The sequence below is a fragment of the Protopterus annectens genome, chromosome 9.part0 (genome assembly GCF_019279795.1).
Source record: "Protopterus annectens isolate FY-2018-M chromosome 9.part0, PAN1.0, whole genome shotgun sequence".
Classification (NCBI taxonomy): domain Eukaryota; kingdom Metazoa; phylum Chordata; order Ceratodontiformes; family Protopteridae; genus Protopterus; species Protopterus annectens.
In genome coordinates this window covers 854,637,286-854,660,499 of record NC_056743.1, presented here as the reverse complement: position 1 = coordinate 854,660,499, position 23,214 = coordinate 854,637,286, and the positions used below count along the sequence as shown (strand labels likewise).

The following is a 23,214-nucleotide window of genomic DNA, read 5'->3' as shown; positions in this document are numbered from 1 at the left end:
TTTCTCATGCTACTGAGGGAGCCGCTAGAGCCAGCGGAGCAGGCCTAGTCATGAGGCGACAGGCCTGGCTCCGCCATTGTGATTTTGCAGAGCCCTTCAAGGCGACCTTCGCGAATGCCCCCTTCGATGGTTCTGCCTTGTTTGGCAAGACTGTTCGCGAGACATTAGTCCAGAGCGAAAAGGACGGGAAGACGCTGTCTGCCGTCGGAGTCCGCTTCTCAGCTCCCCAGAGGTCCTTCTCTAAGAACCAAAAGGGACAGAAGAAGATGTGGTGCCGGAAGTCGCAGCAGTCCCAACCTGCTCCGGACAACCAGTCCTTCCGTGGCAGAGGAGGACGGGGAGGTCGTCGTGCTAGAGGCAGGGGGGCTCCTGGCAACTTTGGGTCCAGAGAACCTTTCTCTGATAGACCCACACAGCAGCCCTGAAGGGTTGCCCGGCTGTCCATCACTGGAGGCAGTCGGGGGGGCGGTTTTCGAGGCACCTGACTTCTTGGGAGTCCATAACAACAGACAGTTGGGTGCTTCGAGTCATATCCAGAGGATATTCAATTCCCCTATTCAAGGTTCCCAAATCTCGCAGCCTCCCAGATGTTCCACCCGACCAAAGGGAGGTGGCAGCTATCGAAATCGAACAGCTGCTAGAAAAAAGAGCCATCCAGCACGTCCCCCGAGATCAAACCGGATTAGGGTTTTACTCCAGGTTCTTTTTGGTGCCAAAGAAGACGGGGGACTTAAGACCAATCTTAGACCTTTCCCAGCTGAACTTGTCAGTAACCAAGCAAAAGTTCCGGATGGTCACCCTGCAGTCTATACTTCCCCTCTTGAGGGAGAACGACTGGATGTGCTCCATAGACCTCAAGGACGCGTACTACCACATTCGGATGGACAGACGATCCAGGAGGTTTCTTCGCTTCCGGCTGGGAGCCAGTCATTATCAGTTCAGGGTCCTCCCCTTTGGTCTCACCTCAGCCCCCAGGGTGTTTACCAAGGTGCTAGCGGTGGTAGCGGCCCACCTGAGGCTCCAGGGATTACAGGTCTTTCCGTACCTGGACGACTGGCTCCTGACGGCATCATCAAGGCATCTTCTGTGCTCAGCCAGGGATTACTTTCTTCAACTAGCACCAAGGCTGGGCATCACGATCAACTGGGAGAAATCTTTCTGAACCCCACACAAGTTATAGATTTCATAGGAGGAAGACTAAACACCAGATCAATGCGAGCCTTCCTCACCCCAGACCGTATTGCCAGCCTGAAGTGTCATGTGACAGCGATCCTGCAACCATCTCCAACTGCAGCTTCGGTCCTGAGGGCCCTAGGTTCTATGGCGGCAGCTATTCCGCTTCTCATTCATGCCCGTTTACGCATGCGGGTTCTTCAATGGACTCTTCAAGTTCAGTGGTCCCCTCTTTGTTCTTCTCTAAACGCTCCGATTGCGGTCAGCAGAGCGTGCAGGGACTCCCTTCTTTGGTGGCTTCTTTCTCCGGAGCTCCTGGCAGGGAGACCTTTTTGCGCTGCATTTCCCCGAGCCACAGTGACCACGGACGCTTCTTGCCTCGGGTGGGGGGGGCATTCTGCGGGAAAGATTGTCCAAGGCACGTGGAATCCCACAGAGACGTCATTGCATATAAATGTCCTGGAAATGAGGGCGGTGCTCCTAGCGTTGCAAGCACTTCACCACGTTCTTCCTTCAGGGACTATTGCGATTCAGACAGACAACATGTCGGTAGTCTGGTATATCAACAAACAGGGAGGAACCAGGTCTTACCCCCTTTGTCGAGAGGCCATGAGAGTCTGGGAATGGGCAATTTCCACCAAACGCTTTCTGGTAGCAACGCACATTCCGGGAAAGTCCAACATCCTTGCGGACAAGCTCAGTCGCACCATCCTTTCTCCTCACGAGTGGTCTCTCAATTCTCAAGTAGCGAAGAAGATTTTTGCCGTTTGGGGGCAACCCTGTTGCGATCTTTTTGCCTCTCCCTCAAACGCCAAATGCGACAATTTCTTCGCTCTGCTTCCCCCACCAGGAGTTCGAGATGCTCTGGTGCATGCTTGGCCTCCCGGTCTCCTTTATGCCTACCCTCCACTTCCTCTGATGCAGAGGCTTCTGCAGAAAGCCAACAGTTTGGGGAGCAGAATGATTCTCATTGCCCCATTCTGGCCTCGACAACCTTGGTTCCCCTTCGTATGGTCTCACAAAATCAATCCACCATGGATTCTGGATCCAATTCGGATCTCATCTCTCACCCTCTGGGAATGTCAGTTCCCAATCTGCGGACCCTGAAGTTGACAGCTTGGCTGCTCCAGTTCCAACCTTAATTAGGACTCGGTATCTCTTCACCGGTCAAGGCCATTTTAGTGGCAGCTCATAAACCTTCCACCAGGCAGGTTTATCGGAGTAAATGGAAGAGATTCTCTATATGGGCAGTACAGAGAACTTTGGATCCTTTCTCGGCACCTATGTCAGCGGTGCTGGATTTTCTAACAGACCTCTTTCATCAAGGGGCTAGTTCTTCCACGATTAAGGTACAATTGGCAGCTATCTCGCATTATCACATTGGTCATGACACAGCTCCCCTTATGACGCTAAATTATGCAAAACATTTCTCAAAGGAGTTTTTTTGTTGAGGCCTCCAGTCAAGGAGGTTGTACCACCCTGGGACTTGTCTTTAGTCCTGCAGGCCCTTACTGCTCCTCCCTTCGAGCCTGCAGCTTCTACTGATTTAAAGTACCTTTCCTGGAAGACTGCCTTCCTGGTAGCTATCACTTCAGCCAGAAGAGTGTCTGAGCTTCAGGCTCTGTGTGTCAAACCGCCTTACCTTTCTTTCTTCCCTGATAGGGTGTGCCTCAGGACCAATCCTTCTTTTCTTCCGAAGGTCTCTTCTGAATCCAATATTAACCAGTCAATCAATTTACCTGTGTTTTTTCCCAAGTACTCAAACAAAGGAGAATACAAATTGCATTCCTTGGATGTTCATAGACAATTACGTTTTTATATTAACAGAACAGCTGGCCACAGGAAATCAGATCAGCTGTTCGTCTCCTTTGCTAAATTTGCTCTGGGTAAAGCAGTATCTAAAGTCACACTATCTAAGTGGATTGCTAATTGTATTCTGCAGGCATATGACACTTCAGGCAGACCTGCTCCTCGGAGGGTTACGGCTCATTCTACTAGGGCAGTTTCCACATCAGCCGCCTTTAAGTCCCGTGTATCATTGGATGATATCTGCGCGGCAGCTACTTGGGCCTCGCCTCATACTTTTATTTCTCATTACAAGGTGGATGTTGTTTCTAGAGGAAGAGCATCCTTTGGCTCAGCGGTGCTCCGGAACATCCTTCCATGACGGCCGCCCAAGATTCAGGTAGCTAGGGACTCTGTCCCACAGGTTGCAGACGAATGAAGTCTGCCTACTTCAGATTTAGAAGTTATGTACTCACCATAACGTTCCATCTGAGTAGGTGACTTCATTCGGATGCAACCATCCCCCCCTCCATCCCCCTGACCTTTATAGAGCGAGTATTTATGCTGTTTTAGTGTACTGTTGTCAGTACTGTTGTCAGTATTTTGAGGCAAACTCAATCTGAGGTCAGTCAGGGCTTGGCAAGGGGTTATGGGTAAGAGGGAGGAGCTAGGAGCTCGGAGCCTAAGCTTTTGAATTGCCGGCTCGGATCCGAGGTCGGATCCGATACCCACAGGTTGCATCCGAATGAAGTCACCTACTCAGATGGAACGTTATGGTGAGTACATAACTTCTAATTTTTCGGTACTTACGTATTATTGCAACCAGATTTCAGAAGTCACATAATCAGTTATGTTTGTGCGAAACGAGGTCTGATAACCTAAGAAGGGGTGTGTAAAGTCTTCACTACTATTCTGTCTGATTGTTTTTCACATGGAAAGAAGAATAACGTCACAATTCCTCTTCCCGGGTAGCGTCCCTTCCCGACTTATAAACAGGACTGTGGCTTCTCAGTCATTGTTAATGTTAAAACTCATGAAACTCACCACGTTCCCAAAAAGACAACCGGGGCCATTTGAAATCTCTTCACGTGTACACACTGTAATGTAGGATTGTTACATTTGGGAGATCTGTGCGCGACTCAATCAGCATTTACAGCACCTCTTTGTAGTACTGCAGTGGCTGCTGCAAGTAAACAAGTTCAAATGAAAAAAAATATCTGTGTGAAGCGGGATAATGTTTAACACCCCTGGCACAGGACTCCCGCTGGGGAGAAAGGCAACAGTTCCTCAGGAATCAACTGTTCCCTTACTCACTATTTGTTGCAGGCACCTTTGCTTTTGATGCTTACTGGCCCTGAACAGTCAGACGGTATATTTCTGAGTAACTTCCCTTTGCTGAACTTGTAATCAGCCAGGCAGGATTTGTGATGCTGTATAGCAGAGTGCAGTTCACTGAAAAAAATGTGACACGCCACCCGGGAGTAGAAAGTTTGACCGTTACTTCTCTCTCTCTGCCTCAAACTCTCAGTGGGACATTAGTACTTACCTGCATGCACAACCTTTTCAAGTTTAAGAAATCTCTTTTCTCAGAAACACAATGAATTATGTGACTTCGGAACTCTAGTTGCGATAATACACAAGTACCTGGTTTTCTTTTCAGCTGCAACAAGGTACAAAAAAAAGTCACATAGGAAAAAAAATAGGATTTATGGAATGTAATCTATTCAACTCACTGAAAGCCTCACAAGCTAATCAAATTCAGCATTTATTTTCAAAAATCCAAATGACGTACAACAAATAAACTCCTACAATGTTAAAATATTCTCAATAGCATTATTCCCCATCACTCTTCTCTAAAAGATACCTAACCATTAATTCCCCAGGTAGGAGCCAGCCCATTTAATCCCAAATTGTGGTGGGAGCATTATTATCTAACCAGTGCAAATGGTCAGTAAGCTCATTTAAACCTTCAAAAGACTAGGATGCAAACCCTTTACTTATATTCAAAGCAACAAAATATAATGGAAGACCATACTGCCATTTAAAAATACTGATAACATGATATCTGCAATTAACTGCAACCGATCAGTAAAAAGTTAGGAAATTAGGAAGTGACTTCAGTCTGACACCACCCACTGAAACTCTCTCAATTTGACTGTAGTTAGCAATCATTTCAAGCCTTCATTCTGTACTGCTTAACATCTTAAAACAAAATTTGTTTTTCACAGTTCTAAATAACTGCAATCAGGTCACTCCTTTGCAGCTCCATTCTGCAAACAAAAAGACTCCATCTATACCCCCCATCTATTTAACAGCCAGCCCACTGGGGTGGAGGTTCATGGCTTCCCAACATGGTGAGATCCAACAAGATCACAAAAAAACTTTCTGAGGTCAAAAGCACTCATCCTTACTTTCCATAAAATCATTAGAACTTAAGCATAACCATCTCAGATTGAATCTAAGCTACATACAGAGCAATATTATGCAAGGAAAACCCTGTACCATCTTCTAAAAACCTATTGACACCACTCATATCATTCTACCGGCCACCACATACATCAGAACTCACTCCATCTTCAATCAGTGTACATATGAGCAGGCTGAAAGCTTCCTCAACAATAATAAAAGAGCAAAATTCAGTCCCTTAGTTTTCTCATCCATTCTACTGCAGATGAGCACTTCATAATTTCTTTTTTTTTAAACAAGAAACAAAGTTATTAAATTATCACAGGACATATGCAATATTACATTTATATAAATGAAAACAAACCATATTGACATAATTTTAGTTGCAAACATTACACATTACAGACCATGTTAACATAACTGTAGTTGCAAACATCATACGCTACTTATAATCTATCCAGTCACCGTCACTTAAGCATTACATAGCTCATTAAAACCCTGCCTTCTTTTAAACCTCATTCCCCCTCTGCATAGCTGGTTCCCACAATTCCCATATTTTTCCTCCTACCCTTTTCTAAAGATTCAAATTCCAGTTGTTTTATCTATGTTAGTATATTCACTACGTCTAGTAGAGATGGTTTAGATTTGATTTCCATTTTTTAGTAATTACTGTTTGGCAAACACCATAATTAGACTCAGCAAGGGTTTACTATGTCAAGGCAAGTCTGAATCTGCATCATAGCTCAAAAAACATCATTGCCTTAGTTACACCAATTTGCTCACCTGGTATGTCTGACAGAGTGGTCTGCAGGTAATCTTTAAAGTCTGCCAACGCATTACACTCCCAGAAAATATGTTACACAATGCATCTAATATTAAAAGGAAAGACTGTCAAAATATTCTTTACCTTTTACTATCGGAACCCAGCTATCCCCTACATAAGAATCTCCGCCCTCCTGGAAGACCAGAACTGTGTCCACTTAGCCCCAACCAAGAAATTCGTCGGGGATATCATCTAATATTAAAAGGAAAGACTGTCAAAGTATGTTTATACTATATGTTTAATCCTAAATTTCCCACCTGCGTGCCTAGTCTACCTACTTGCCCAGGACTGCCAGCAGCCAACAGCACCACTCCCCTACACCTTTATGACCAGACCCTCATTCCTTACACTGCCATTACTACCATTGTTATTCCTCTCTCTCATCCCTTAATACTACTTTTTTCTTACTCTTTTCCTTTTTCTATCCCCTTCCTTACCTCCATACATCTGATTCTAAACCTTTGCCCACTAGGTGGCTCCCTTCTACTTCTAAGTTCTCCTTCCTTGGCTCTTTGCTACACTTACTGGTTACACTGACTTCTACCTGGAACTTTAGTCTATTAAATACACTTTTCCTTCCCCCTGGCCCTTGCCAAACTACCCTCCTATTTTAACTTGTCTACTACAAATCTGCTTATAACATACCCCTATACTTCTTACTATTTATACTACCTGTTTTAACTTACCTGCTGTTATTCTACCTGGCTGATTGATTTCCTCTCAGCCTTTTTCTACTCCTTTGTCTCTTCCCGCTCCGTTCGCCCTTCTGGCTCACTCCGCTCCCCTCCCTGCTCCCAAATTCCACCCGCCCCTGGAGCCTCTACATTTATTCCTACGTAGCCACACCCCTCCCTACCTACAACCAATCATAACTTGTTCCTCTCTCCACCCACTCCATAATAGTCTCCTCCCTCATTCACCCATCTGCTATTCTGAACACATACCTTTATATACTGTCACTAACTCTACTTATCATGTCCAACCTACACCTTCCTCTGCTACTACTAACTCTTCTAACTACTCTTTCCTCTACCTATCTCATAACCTACTATGAGCAATCTTTACATCTTACTGTTAGTATCCCACACAAACACACCCTAGCTACCCCCCAACTACACCCACAACCCATCGCAGTCCTATATACAGTAACTCCTATCTTGAACCAAAATATCATCATCTTTCGCACATCAAATACCTTATTCATAGCCTCACAAAACATATTTACTATTGCAAACTCTCACAATTTAATCACCTTATAGTAAGTTTCTCATTGATTGATGGGGACATACACCCCAACCCTGGCCCAGACACCTCCACACTATCCCCTAAATGCCAACAAATGAAAACAATGTCTACACCAAATACTAAACCTCCCAAATCTCTCTCAATAGCTCATCTTAACATCCATAGCATATGCAATAAAATCCCTGCTCTTCATGCTCTACTAGAAGTCCAACAATTTGACATTCTCTGTCTTACGGAAACATGGCTCAAACCCACAATAAAAGATAATGAAATTATCCCCCCTGGCTATAACATCCTAAGACAAGACCGCCTAAATAAAAAAGGGGGCGGAGTAGCTATACTCTTCAAAACTGGACTGGAAGTAAGTAAAACAAATCATACCCTTCCAAATGACACTAATGTTGAAATTATTATTTCCAAACTTTCCCTCAACCCTCACAAAACTATAAATATTATCTGTACTTATCTTCCCACAGACAACAATCATCCCATATTAGAAGACCTACTAAACTGGTTCTCACTTAATCTCCTTCAAGAAACAATACTTTTAGGTGACTTTAATATTGACTGGAACTTATGCAAACAAACTTAATCCATCTACCCTTATTAATTTGCATGGATTCTATCAAACCATAAACTCCCCAACTAGAACAAACAAAATCAATAATAAAGAAACCATACTTGACTGGATCTTAACAAATAGTCCCCAACAAAAGTATTCAACAGGAACCCTCCCTAGTGACCACTCTCTAACATATATTATTAGGCATAAAACACATCTAGCTATACCTCCCCTAATTCGTTTATCTCGTAGCAAAAAACATTTCGACCCCAATCGGTTTCAAAATGAACTTAGCCTAGTTAACTGGTCACCTCTAAAAACTCTCCCAATAGATGAAGCTGTTAACCACTTTAATAATACTTTTCTTACCATTCTTGATCATCACGCCTCCTTGCGTTCTATACGCATGAAATGTAAGACAGCTCAATGGCTCACAAGCAAAACTAGACAACTAATCCTTCGTAGGAATAATGCCTGGACTAAATGGCGAACCACTAAAAACTCTTTTGATCACCTTACCGTCAAACAAAAAAGAAACATGACAAAGCTAGCTATCTTAAAAGATAAAAAGAACTTTTATACCCAACTACAGGAATCCTCCCACCACCAACCACATAAATTTTGGAAATCTATTAACACACGACTATCCCCTGGCAAAGTTGCAACACCCAATCCACTAGGCTCCAGCCCTGATTCTCCCTTACAAACAGCAAATGCGTTCAATACCTTCTTTACTTCAGCAATACTTAAACTAGCCAACCAACAAAGCCCTGACACCTCTATACTAGCTAACCCAAGCTGCACTCCACCACTATTTCAACTCAAACCCATACCTACCTCCTATATTCTATACTTACTTCAAAAACTTAAACCTTCAACCCCCTCAGCTGACAAATTACCAGCTGATTACCTCCAGCTAGGTGCTAAAACTATAGCCTACCCTATCTCTATACTAATTAACAAGACCTTAAAAGAAAGTACTATACCTTCACTCTGGAAAATCTCTCACATCATCCCTCTTTTCAAAGGGGGTGATTCGTTGGAGTATTCCAACTACCGCCCTATAGCGCTGCTATCTCCTATTGCAAAAATAATGGAGAAATGCATCCACAAACAGTTACTTAATCACCTCCTATCCAATAATCTCCTTGCTAACTGCCAACACGGGTTTCGTCCATGCCATAGCACCACCACAGCCTTATTATCCTTTATTGACTCCATTAACAAAAACCACAATAACAATATTCTCTCGTCAGCATTTTTTGTAGACCTGTCAAAAGCCTTTGACATGGTCAATCACCAACTCCTCCTACATAGTTTAAAATCTCTCTCTCTTGACAAGTTTGCCTTAAACTGGTTTACGTCCTATCTTCATAATCGGAAACAAGCTGTTTTATGGGACAACCATATTTCTGAACTTCTCCCTACCACTATAGGGGTCCCTCAGGGCTCCATCTTAGGTCCTCTTCTATTTTCCATCTTTATTAATGACCTGTATCTTGCCACCCCTCTAACTACTTGTATTCAATATGCTGATGACACCACCATTACTTGCTCTGCCACAAACCAAGCTGACCACCACTCCCTTACCCAAAAAACGTTTACCACTATAGAGAAATGGTTCTCCAATCACTGTCTCCTCCTTAACCCTAAGAAAACCAAACTTCTCCTCTTTTCACCCACACAGCTGTCTCCCTCTATTAACTTCACACTTACTTCTAACAATGGCACCCTTATCTCTCCAGACCAAACAACCAAACTTTTGTGTATTACTATTGACAACCTACTAAAATTTGACTTTCATATTAACTCTATCATAAAAGCAACTAATAGAAAATTAGGTTCTCTCTACAGAATCAAATCTTTCTTAACTCCTGAAGCTAGAACTACCATAGCTAGAACCCACTTAATCTCTACCCTATTATATGCTTCCCCCATATACACTAATCTTTCAAAATATAACCTCAATAATCTTACAGCAGCATACAACAACATTGCCAGATTTGCCACTGCCTCTCCATATAAAACTCATCATTGCCTGAATCTCCTAAAACTAGGGTGGCTGGAGTTACCCCACCTAATTCAATACTATCAGCTTACAATTGCCCACAACGCCCTTCATCACCCTGAGAATACACCAATGCTCTCCACCCTTATAAAACCCTATAACAACCTAAAAAACCTACGCTCTTCTAATAAAATACTGATTCAAACTTCTCTATCAAAGAACACCGCGGGTGACTCCATATTTTCCAACTCAGTTGGTAAAATTTGGAATCAACTTCCTCAAGACCTCACAGCCCTAACTTCTATTCCACTATTTAAAACTAAACTGAAACACTTTCTAACCAACCACTGGCTATGCACTTGCAATAACCCTAGCTGATCTTTTTACCTCCTCCATTCTCCTGCCCCCTCTCCTCTTTCTCCCAACTCTATTACTTCACACTTTCCATTTCTGTTGGGTAACTGTCTCTCCCTACTAAAAATAGACTTTACTCAAATTTCTATTGTTAAACTTTTAAATAATGTAATTAATTCTGTTACATATTATGTTTACCTGAACTTACGTAAATGCTATGTCTCTGTCTGATCACCTTTTACTGAACATCCTGTAATTGTGGTTTCAAACGCCTTGTTTATTATTGTACATTCTTGTATTTTATACCTGTCATGTAGTAGATAGCGGAGCTTTTCTCCCCGGGCCTCCACTGAAAATGGACATGTATCCAGTTGGACTAGCCCGGTTAACAAATGTAAAATAAAATAAAAATAAAATAAAATGTTCCCAGTTACCTCTTTCTTCCCCGTCACATCTCCAACATTTACTGTCTACCTGACGAAAAATTCTTTGGAGTCTACTTGGGGTACAAAAATAGCTATGTAAACACTTCCAAATATACAACAAAGTCTAGAGGATTTAGGATTTTTGCTTGGGAGACATCCCACATTGTTTCTTTGTGAATTGAATTGCTTATCCAATCTCTCCTCCCAATCTTTTCTAACCTCCTCTGATTGGTTCATGTAGTTATAATGGAATATGTTATATGCTCTACTAATGATTTTTTTAACGGCAGCTTCTGTTCTAGATTCTATTAAAAACTTTACCAGTGCTGGTCTTGCATTTAGGACCTGCCCATTTATTTCTCTTTGTCTAAACTGTGATATCAAACTTGATAGGAAAGGAGCACTACATAATTTCTTCATCACTACACTGGTGCATGTATGTGTCTGTCTGCATGTACACATTATTAAACAGTTAGATAATGCAAACTTTAGTTGTAGTATACATCCCCTAATAATGCTGTAGAATGCATTCACACAGCTCAGTCGGAGTACTGTCAATAACCTACTGTTATGTGATGCAATCACACAGAACTCACACAGGATAATGCCAGTCTTGTACTATTACTTGATTTATCCTTCACCTTTGATAGTATCAGCCACCAACTCCTTATAGGTAAGCTGGAAGAAGTAAAACAATCAAGAAATGAAGTACAATGTTTCTTCAGGCACCTGCCACACAAAGGTCAGTCTGCAGACTAGAAAATGCCATCTGTTCTACTTTGCCATTGCGCCACGGTATTCCACAGGGCTTTATGTTTGGCTCACTGCTACTTATGAGCTTCAAGAATAAGATATTAGAACACTAACATGCCTAGACTGGTCCAACAGTCCAGTTACTAATTCAACTAAAGCAAAAACTAATCTATAAAACAACTCTGGGTAGCCTTCAACTATGGATCTATAATTCTGTGTTCTCCTTAACACCAAAACACTCAAAACATATATATTTTTTATTACTATTGTCATTTGGGATGCATAACATTGTGGCTGGCATCACTATAAATATCTAGTAGACAAAAATGAAATACTGGCAGTGAATGTAGCTGTTTTGGGGGTGTTTAACTATTAAAAGTGCCCATGGCTGTGTAGACCTTTGGCTTCCTGCATATCCAGTAACAAAACTCATCCTACTGGGTTAGCATTAGAAAATGTAGTAATTCTATGGTTGAAACACACACAAATGCAGTGTACAACTCAGATTAAGAAATTGTCTGCACGATTAGCAAATTTGAAAACTAAAGGATTAGCAACCGATTATGTATACTATTCCCTTTCCATCACACCCCTTACCACAGACTTGGAAATTCAACAAGTGTTTAATGGGGTAATGCACTTACAGCTGTTTACAATGGCCCTTTTACAACGCAAATTCATATTACAAAAAGAAAAGCCATTAGCTATGTGAATATCTCACTATCCATTCCATTTTCAACATACAAAGCATTTTAAAAAGCCCCCACTTAACATTTATAAACATTTCAGTATATTAACAAATATAGCTTCATTAACAAAATTTGATAAAATATACAGTAAAACAGCATGGACCACATGAAAAAAAATTAAAAGTATCAGAGTTATTGTCGACTCATCAGTTCTCCAGTTTAAATACTTAAAACATTTTTTTTCATTTCTTGGTGGCAGACGTGGTAGTAAAAGTAATGAAAAAGTTGCTGCTATCATTTCTTTTTTCTGCCAAAAATATGGAGAAACATAACTGTGCCCAGAACAGTGCGAAAAATCTATTTTGGATGTCAGGAAAAGAGGACTACTGTGATTGGCACAGCAGTGCAGTATGCAGATCTTGACTTTGAATAATTCCAAAATCAAATTAGGGCTTCAAAATGTGCAATACAAGGTGCTGTACTTTTTTTGACATTACCACTGTCAAACATATATAGATGCCTATCAGTTGCAACACATCCAAACCTGCATATAACTGTGAGAAAACCAATAATCTATACAGTCACAAAGATTTTCAGCTTCCCTACTAGTGGTCATGTTTAAAGTTGATGATGAAGCAATTCATATTACAATGTCACAGTTACAATAAAGTTAAAATTTATGATAACCTTTACAGCAACAGCTAGATCAAAACAAGAAAATGTAGGTAACTTTCAGCTTTTCAGTAAAAGCTGCAAGACCCACCTAAGCTAGTCTTCATTGTGTCATACCTTAAACCTGCAGTGGAGGCTATTGGGATATATGTAAATGACCCCCCAGGAATATACCAGTATTTCAGCTACAGAGCTTATGAATACTCATGACTTTTTTCTTTTTCACCGGCTTTGGTTGGCTACACCTCCAAATCAGGGTACAAAGTCATGACACCCAAGAATGACAGTTGCGTTTTCCTTTGCTAATTAAGTGTTCATGTTTTATATACGCACTGATTATTGATCTGACAGGGTAAGGAAAGTGAGAATGTTGCATAATCGGTGATTACAGACACCTTAGGGAACAGCAGGAGAGTTAAAGTGAAAAGGCATGACAATGTTGCTTCCTTTTAGGTAGGTGTATGAAGAACTAGCATTTTTTTTAAGTATGGTCTGTGTTTTTAGTAGCAACTTGTAGGACAGCAGTAGTTAGTATAGAAATAATTATTCCTTCGCCAACCACTTCAGCTTAATTTGGCAATAGGCTATCTAGTCTGTAGCAGGTTTTCATTGGTCAGTGAATTTTACTTTGTATAAAAGTGCAGAAAAGGACATACGTCTAGCCATATTACCAAATATTTAAAGTCTTGCACTGTTTCTATATCTCCATCACTTACAGATGATATGGTCCAGTTTATGGATACTTGGAACCAAAACACATATTTATGTTAATGCTAGACATCTTAGAAAGAACCTGTTGCAGATGCTGACTAGAACCATGGACAGTTCATCTGCTTTTACTGTACTTGTGTTTCTACCTACTTCATTTTACTTTTGCATCATCTTAAAAATACTCTATTGTATTTATTACTGCTTGGTGTAAACTCATTCTAAGCCTTTTGGTTTAAACACTTGGGCTTCGGACCAGTTAGTTGTTTTGCACTGAGAGGGTTTGTGGTCTGCACTGTTGTGGCAGAACAGGTAGCTTACATCCTTCTAGGTTGAGAACTGCTGATTGAGGGCTCAGTGTCTGTTATTCTAAAAGTGTATTAATTCTGGTTTAAGCACTTGGGCTTTCAAGCCAGTTATTTTACATTAAGAGGGTTCGTGGTCTGCACTCTTGTGGGAGGAGAGGCTGGACTCTGCCCTTCTGAGCTGGGAATTTCTGGTTAAAGGCTTATAGTGCATGCATATCTGAACTGTTTCTTACTGAAGTTGGTGCCTTGTTTGCTGTGGCATAGACTGGATTCGGGCCTGCTGGATCTAGCTTTGTTTGTGTAACTTAAGCACTAATCCAGACATTCTCTAAAGTATTCAATGGTATTTATTACTGCTTGGTTGTAACTTGATTAAAGTGTAGCTATCATTCAAGTCTTTTGGATTAAGCACTTGGGCTTCAGACCAGTTGTTTTACATTAGGAAGGTTTGTGGCAAGCACTGTGGTGGCAGGACAGGTAGCTTTCATCCTTCTAAGTTGGGAACTGCTGATTGAGAGCCCAGTGTCCAAGTGTATTAGTTCTGGTTTAGGAACTTGGGCTTCAGGCCAGTTATTTTACATTAAGAAGGTTCGTGGTCTGCACTCTTGTGGGAGAAGAGGCTGGACTCTGCCCTTCTGAGCTGGGAATTTCTGGTTAAAGGTTTATAGTGCCTGAATATTTGAACTGTATCTTACTGAAATTGGTACACCTTGTTTGCTCTAGCATAGACTAGATCCAGGCCTGCTGAATCTAGCTTTGTTTATATGCTTGTTGTTTGTTTGCTTGTTATTTCCCTGGAAGCTAATTACACCTAATACGCAACTTCTCAGCGCTTCTGTGGATCACTAGTGATATCTGCATTGCTTACTGTACTTATTTCCTTGTTTCACTTGAAAGAAAGTTACTGTTTGTCGTTTTTGCATTTAGTTACTTGTAACACATTGCACTCAAGTTACCTGGCACTTGCTCACTAAAGCAATTATATGTCAGCATTAAAAATTAAAAGCACTACACCCTCACTCCCCACTGGCCCTTGTTTTCAATTAAGGATTTCCCAATATTATTCTAGCATGTCCAAAGGTCAGTTGTCAATCTCCTCTCCAGTCCAGCTGGTGAATCTGGGAATCTTGAGGCAATGTTATAATTGCCTCATGTACACAGACAACCCTCTCCTCCTCCCACATAACACAAATACTTGCGAGAGATGCAGCTATTTAGCCAAACTGGAGGCTGAGCTCTCTCAACTCAGGACTGGCAAGACCAGACAGGAGGAGAAGGCAACTACACACACCACAAAACCAGCCTCACATAATGCTACCACTCCACTGAATCAAACACATAAACACACAAAGACATACTCGGAGGCTCTGAGTAAAAATTTACCTAAACAGCAGAGGCCTCCAAAGCAGACACCCAAACAACTGCTACCTCAAGACACCCCACAAGCAACACAAACACCACAAAAGCAGTGTGCAAAGCAGTCACAGCCCTTAAGGCCAAATACAACACCAAACATACTTGTCATAGGTGACTCCATAGTCAGACACACTGACGTCCCACTCACCAGGCTGAACAAGGAGAGGGTAACAGTAAGCTGCATATCGGGCGCTAGAATCCGCCACATAACACAAGCACTCGGGTCACTCTACGGCAAGTACAAATATGACACAGTCATTGTCCATACTGGTGTGAACGACCTGAGACGTACCTCCCTGGACTACATGAAGAGAGACATAGAGGAGCTCTCTGATTATGTAGCCCAGGCAGGTATGACCCTAACCCTGAGCAGTATCCTTCCTTCACCAAGAATGATACCACAATATAGAGACAAGATGATCAGCTTTAACAATTGGCTTAATGTCTGGTGTCATTCAAAGGGGATCCAGTGTCTGCCTGGGATGACATGCTTGACAAGCCACGCTGCTTCGCAAGGGACGGCTTGCACCTGTCACCCCTGGGATTCCGGATATTGGCTAAGGCTCTTGCCACCCCATAGTGCCTTTTTAGGCAAGGCTCAAATTCTAAACCTACCACCCTAGAAAACAAAAATGGGAAGAAACTGAGGGTAATGCTGCTCAATGCCAGAAGTCTAAATCTCAAAATGCATGCACTCGAGGCCCTTCTCAGTATGGAGAACATCGATGTCTGTGCTGTAACTGAAACCTGGTTCAAGGCTCCTGAGAGCACCCCGGCACTATTAGGTTTTACCTCATATCATGCGTTCCGGCCCCAAAACCCGGACCACACCACAAAAGGAGGGGGTGTATCCATATTCATAAAGGATACCCACACCTCCAGGTTAGTGGCAACGCACGAAGCTTCGGAAACCATCCAGATGCAACTAACCATAGGCAAAACTGCTCTACAAATTGTAGCATGCTACAGGCCACCCTCTCAAACTCAGGAACCCCACACAGCCTTCCTAAAGACACTGGAGGGTATAAATGTATCTCCAAACACCATCATATTGGGTGACTTCAACTACCCGAATATAGACTGGGAACATTATTCAAGCCCTAACTTTCTAGCCCAACGGTTCCTGGAGTTCATAAATTCAAATGCCATGGAACAGCTAGTCACTGTTCCCACGAGAGGAGAAAATATACTAGATCTCATTGTCACAAACATGGGGACAAAATGCTCCACACCGGAGTATATCCCTCATTGGTGAGATCTGATCATAAACTAATCTCACTGGAAATCCACATCCCGCCCCCACCCCAAACAAAAAAGACCATAGTGAAGAACTTCTCTAAAGCAAACTTCACACTACTCAAGACTGGTGTGGTATCCTTCAAGGCCCCTGAGCCAGTGGAAACCACAACCCAAGCTGCGGAAGCCCTTACAAATGCCTTCTATGAACACCTCCAGGACTGCATGGATCAGGCAATCCCAAATAAAACCAAGACTCTTTCCACAAAGGGCAAACGTCCAGTCTGGTGGACCCCAGCCATTAACAAACTTTACAATAAGAGGAGAAAGCTATTACATGATAGCACAAAATCCATAAAAGGGAAGTCACCCCTGATCATTATTAGTAAAAAATACGAGCACTCATAAAATCAACTAAGGCCAATTTTGAGAGAAAAATTGCCATGGATTCAAAGGACAATCATAAGGCCTTTTTCAGCTATGTTAGGAACCTGGGTGGAAACTCCCAGATATGCTCAGAATTAGTCCAAAATGATACAAAAATCACTGAACCCACAGACATTGCCAACATACTGGCAGACAGGTTCAGTGCAAACTTCACCCCTCTCCCCTAAAGGAGAGATAACTATCCCAGCCGAGTGTAGCCTCCCGGACATCTCAAATGCGCAGGTGAAAGCTGCTCTCTCTAAAGCTAAAAACACAGCATCAATGGGACCAGATGGTGTCCCCGGCTGTGTGCTACACGAGCTAAATGAGGAATTAAACCCGCACATAAGGCAGCTGTTTAATCTCAGCCTTACCACAGGATACGTGCCCAAGGAGTGGCATACGGCAACTGTGGTCCCACTCCACAAAGGCGCCTCTACGGACCCTGGTAATTACCTCCCCATAAGCTTAACAAGTCTAGTCTGCAAAGCTATGGAGAGGATCATAATGGAGCTCATAAACAAAGATATAGGGGACTTGCAGACATTGGACCCGACCCAGTTTGGCTTTGTCAACGGAAGATCATGCCTTTTGAACTTGGTCGACTTCTTCGAAACAGTCACCAAGGCCATTGATGAGGGAAAGGCAGTCCATACAGCCTACCTTGACCTTGCAAAGGCTTTTGACACAATACCCCACTCGGGTATTGTAGAAAAACTTACCAGCTTAAATGTAAACCCATATGTCACAAGATGGGTTGCAAACTGGCTTAAGGACAGAACCCACAGGGTTAGAGTTGCTGGCGCTATGTCAGACTCCAAGCCAGTCACAAGTGGTGTCCCACAGGGCTCGGTCCTTGGCCCCCTATTGTTTGGCATCTACTTCTCAGAAGTACAGGCCAACATGGGAGGACTTTGGCTGACAAAGTTTGCAGACGACTGCAAACTGGGCGCCATAGTGGAAAGTGCATCGGACACGGATATCCTTCAGAAGGGACTCACGGAAACAGATATCTGGTGCCAGAGCCATGGCCTGAAGTTAAACGCCAAAAAATGTATAGTCATACCCTTCGGGAAAAACAAGGTAACCCCAAGCTACCATATAGGTGGTTATCAGGGACCTGGGGACCCAGGTTGACAGTGGCCTTTCTTTTGACACTCACGTTGCTAAAGTGGTTAGAAAGACCTTCTACATTGCCCACCTGATCATGAAGGGATTCACATCCAGATCTAGTGAGGTCATTGTTCCCCTGTACTCTTCACTTATCAGACCAATGATTGAGTACAATGCCCCATTCGGGATGTATCTCACCCGACATCTGCAGCAATTGGAGAGACCCCAAAAGTTCCTCACCAAAAGGATAAAGGGACTCCAAAATCTGTCATATGCTGCCAGATTGAAGAAACTCCAGCTCTATTCAGTCGCATACCGTCTGCTCAGAGGTGACATGTGCCTGACATACAAGGCCATGTCCAACTCGGAATTAATGGACATGCTCCACCTCAAAAAATCCAAATCCACCAAAACCACTAGAGCAAGCGACTTAAACCTTTGCACGGATATAAATAGGACGTGCTGGAGGGATAGATTTATCACTCAGAGACTCCCTATGCTGTGGAATAAAATCCCGGTCCATGTGAGGCAGAGCACCTCACTGACTCTGTTCACGAGAAATCTAGACCTGTGGATGGGAGATCGTAGGTTTACCCCGGGAATCATCTCTCTGTCACTGCTGGACAGAGGCACAACAAACTAATGGGCACAGTATTTTTTCATATAAGGGGTGGCGTAAGCCACAAAAATTTGGGCTAGGCTTATAAATGCCTTAGGGCAGATAGCCTAGTATATACCTATGAACCTATGAGTGTTGGTGAGTGGTCACAGAACTAGACTGCAAGGTCATAAACATATGGGAACTCACATATATTGTGCAGGCAAACAGATATGGTATTTATACAATGTATGACCAGCACAAGCTCGAGGACAGATCCTCCTCGCAGGACACCAGCTCAGATCAAGACTGGGTGGGAGAATGCATGCACAGTTTGTACTCCCAGTTTGCACTGAATGAAAGTTTGGTAAAATCCATAAAACTTTATTTCAGCATTTTTTTTTTTTTTGGGCAAGAAACAGAGTCAAATTTTTTCATTAAATATGTGACCATCACTCTGATTAGGCAACCTTTCCATATGTTTCTATATTCTAAACACAAGAATGTAGTAGTACTATAGCTTTTGTAAAAGACACACTGATAATCACAACAGAGTCTGCTGCTTTCTAGACTTAACTTATTTTATAGTGACATAAACATTTCCAGTAATTCTGACAGAAAGTATTAAAACATTTTTTCCTTTTAAATGGTCACATTTTCTCGTTTGCTATTTGTAGATTTGTTTTTAATACTGCTTTCTTTCTCCGTTTGTAGTAACTTTACTGGCAGATACAGACAGAAAAATTCTTGTAAGCCATTTTTACCAAAATGGTATAAAAAGAGAAATGTGTCCCCAAAAATGTGCCAGCTTGCTTTACTGTAATTTACTAAACATATATAAACACTGGGGTGAAATGGGAAGAGATATTGTTAAAAAGCTACATACGCCACCATCAAATGTAAATAAAAATCCCAAAGAAACTGCATACAGGACACAACCACACCCAGTCAAAGATCAAGAAAGATCCGTACAAAAATATACAGCTGCATTTTTTATCATTCGAGATATGCACATTTTCCCCTAAAATAAATAACTGTAAGACTATGGAAGTTGAATGTTTAATGACAAAAATATCTTTAACAAAGAACTCAGACCAATTTTACGCCAAATACAATACCAGGGAGAGTTGGTTTGCAAAGGACTTTTTAAGTGTAATTATGAAAAAAATATAACTCTCTCTCTCGCTCTCTCTCCACGTTCCAGGCCATACCATTTCAGTTTACGAACATATCTGTGGGAGTTTCTCATTCCGCTTCATAAACGCTAGTGGCACGTTTGTATACCCACCCTGAAATCTTTAAACTTCTCATCTTCCAGAAGAGCTACTTCCATGACCCAAATAACAGCACCTCGCGAGGCGAGTCTGATTTGTCTTCCGCCTCCGTCACCTGCTTAGCGTGCAAAATAGTCGCAATAAAGCTATAAAGTCTGTTTTAAAATGGGTAACCGACACTTCTTTCGTTCAGCCTCATAACTGTAAAAAACACAAATGCTAAGAAAAATAGTCTAGAACTCGTGATATACTACTAATGTGCAGGTCTCAGTCCCAATCCAATGGCTTTAGCTTGGGGTTGTGGGCGGTTGTAAACTCATTCATCCTTTACGTACAATGTTGATTTCCATAATAAACACGTTGTCATAGATTTTTAAATAACACTTTGTATTACTTGTTTCACGTTTTGCCCTGCTAAAGAGCGGTCATGTTATTTAGCAGGAAAATTGCCGGCCGCACTACCAACTCTCGCGTGCATGATTTTGGTTCAAATTTGTTTTCTGTCTTAAAAAAAAAAAAAATAAAAAAATATATATATATATATATATATATATATATAAAATGTATTTATATTTATAAAATGTATATATATATATATATATATATATATATATATGTATTTATATATATATATATAAATAATAATGTGTGTATATGTATATATATATATATATATATATATATATATATATATATGTATTTATATATATTATATATATATATATATTTTATATATATATATATATATATATATGTATATATATATATGTGTGTGTGTGTGTGTATATATCTATATATCTATATATATATATATATATATATATATATATATATATATATATATATATATATATATATATATATGGGGTCCTTCAGTCAATCGAACGTTTATAAGTTTGAACCACATATGGCCCAGACCATATGTTCGAACTTATAAAAGTCCGATCTGACTGAATGGAAGATCTCCCATTTCCGCAATGTAGTGCGATCTCAGAGTTGATATATTTAAGTAAGGGGGTTGTGGGCCCCCCCTGCTAAAGACGTTTAATTTCGTGGTTTTTTTTGTTTTTGTGGTTTTACTTCAGTTTTCTAACTTTTACAAGTTCGAACATATGGTCTCGGCCATATGTGGTTCAAACTTGTAAAAGTTTGATCGACTGAAGTAGACATATATATATGTATATATATATATATATATATATATATATTGTGTGTGTGTGTGTGTGTGTGTGTGTGTGTGTGCATATGTATATGTATATATATATATATATATGTATATATGTGTATATAGATATATATGTGTATATCTATCTATCTATCTATATATATATATATATATATATGTGTGTGTGTGTATTAGGGACCTAAACCTTGTCATCACAATAAACAGAACATGCTAGAGGGATAGATTCCTGTCCCAGAGACTCCCCATACTCTGGAACAAACTACCTATCTATATCAAACAAAGCTCCTCATTAGCACTCTTCTGAAAAATCTTGATGATTGGATGGGAAATAGAAAATTCACCCCGGGGATCACCTCTGTGGCTCTGCTCGACAGGGGCACAGGAAAATAATTTTCTGGTGAAAGCCAGGGTACCTTTTTGGCTAGGCTTGTATAGGCCCTAGGGTGGAAAGAGCTAGGCTTGTATAGGTCCTAGGGTGGAAAGCCTAGTACCTACCTATGAATCTATATACCTATGAACAAGCACAGACTATGTTAATTTTTTCCTTCTTAGGAGGTGAGACCTCACCACCGTTCTGTGGCATCCTCTCTCCCAAAAAAATATTGTTTAGTGATGAGGGGCCAATATCTCACCTTACAAAGAATAACACCAGACATTTTGCCACAACGTTCAACCTCTTATCTCCACAATCCTTTGCCCTGATTGTGGAGAAAAGTTAGAAGTAGTTACCAAATCTAATTTAATCACTGATTCTCCAATAATTAATATACTTTTTTTGTTAGCCATCATTGTGCAAATGCTTATTGTGTAATATCCTTGCAGTGTTGAGTGCTGTGATTATGCTCCAAAACTGGAAAAAAAGATAAAACTATTAACGCTCTTCTGCAGCATGAGACCTAACTGCAAAAGTACCTTCAGAGGTGTGTAACAAATGTTACACACAACCGTAAGCCCTGTTACCGTCATGTATAAGGGAAAGGATGTTCCTTCACTCGGAACAGTCCCTGAATATCTTTCCTCCTATGTTCACAAATGTTTGCATATGTCAGTCTGTAAATAACTTATTTAAATTAATACTGTATTTAAAAACTGTTCCTTACTTTCTGTCTATGTGACAACACTCACTAAATGCTCTACTGGCTTTCAGAGCTGATAACATACTTTGGCTTTTACTTTTTTTTGTTTTGTAACAAGTAGTACATGAAGTAGCTAAAACTCCATGTACTACAAAGAGTTATGATTGCTTCTCACGGATCATAACCTGTTATTATGTGTTCTCAACATGGATGCCAAGATTCATCTCGAAACATTTCATGGCATCCATGTCTGGAACACAAATGTGATTACAATTAGAGACCAGATCATAACCCTGTATACCTAACACCCTGAGATTTGCCTTCTTGACTTAGTGAAGTATTGTTCATGCATTCAGTTTGTTGCTGTTAATACGCATAGCTTCAGTTCTACAAAAAACACCAAATAAACCCACTGTTTGTGCCTCTATCTCAGCTGATAGACATTTCCAGTCCCAAGTTCTACAATGTGTTATGCATTCTGTCTACTTGTCAGGCATTTTGGAGTAGTCAGGTAGACAGCTTGCATAAAAGTTTTAGTATAAAGCTGCAGGTCCAGTAATTCCTGGATTTTGTGAACATTAACATCCTGAATCAGAAAATCCACACAACCACTGCAAACATACTGGTCCTGGTACTCATCAACATGGGAGCACGCTGCACCCTGCCCCCCACACACCAAGTGCAATGTCCTCTCTAATAATGTCTGACCATAAAGCTGTCTCCTTTGAAATAAAAATAAAATCTGTGACCCCAGCTAACCCCAGAGCATTTAGAAACTATCCTAAGGCAAACTTCGTATTATCAAGTGACAACCTGACAAAATTTCAAGCCCCCCCCCAAAAAAACCTTGGAAATACAGTTGTCTAGGCAGAACTGACCACAAATACAATCCTATTAATAAATGCATAGAGACAGCTATGCCTACCAGAAGTAATCTCAGAACAGGGTCATAAAACAAGCTACCCTAGTAGAATCCAA

The 23,214-nt window shown here is 41.2% G+C and overlaps 1 protein-coding gene across 1 annotated transcript in view; it reads right to left on the bottom strand.

The window, feature by feature from the left end:
* Positions 1-20,424, bottom strand: part of LOC122811604 (E3 ubiquitin-protein ligase TRIM69-like) — a 118,674-nt gene extending 98,250 nt beyond the window's left edge. The window contains exon 1 of the mRNA XM_044083562.1: positions 19,989-20,424. Coding sequence (XP_043939497.1) covers positions 19,989-20,033 — 45 coding nt within the window. The 5' untranslated portion in view covers positions 20,034-20,424. The remainder of the gene's footprint in view (positions 1-19,988) is intronic.
* Between the last annotated feature and the right edge of the window lie 2,790 nt (positions 20,425-23,214).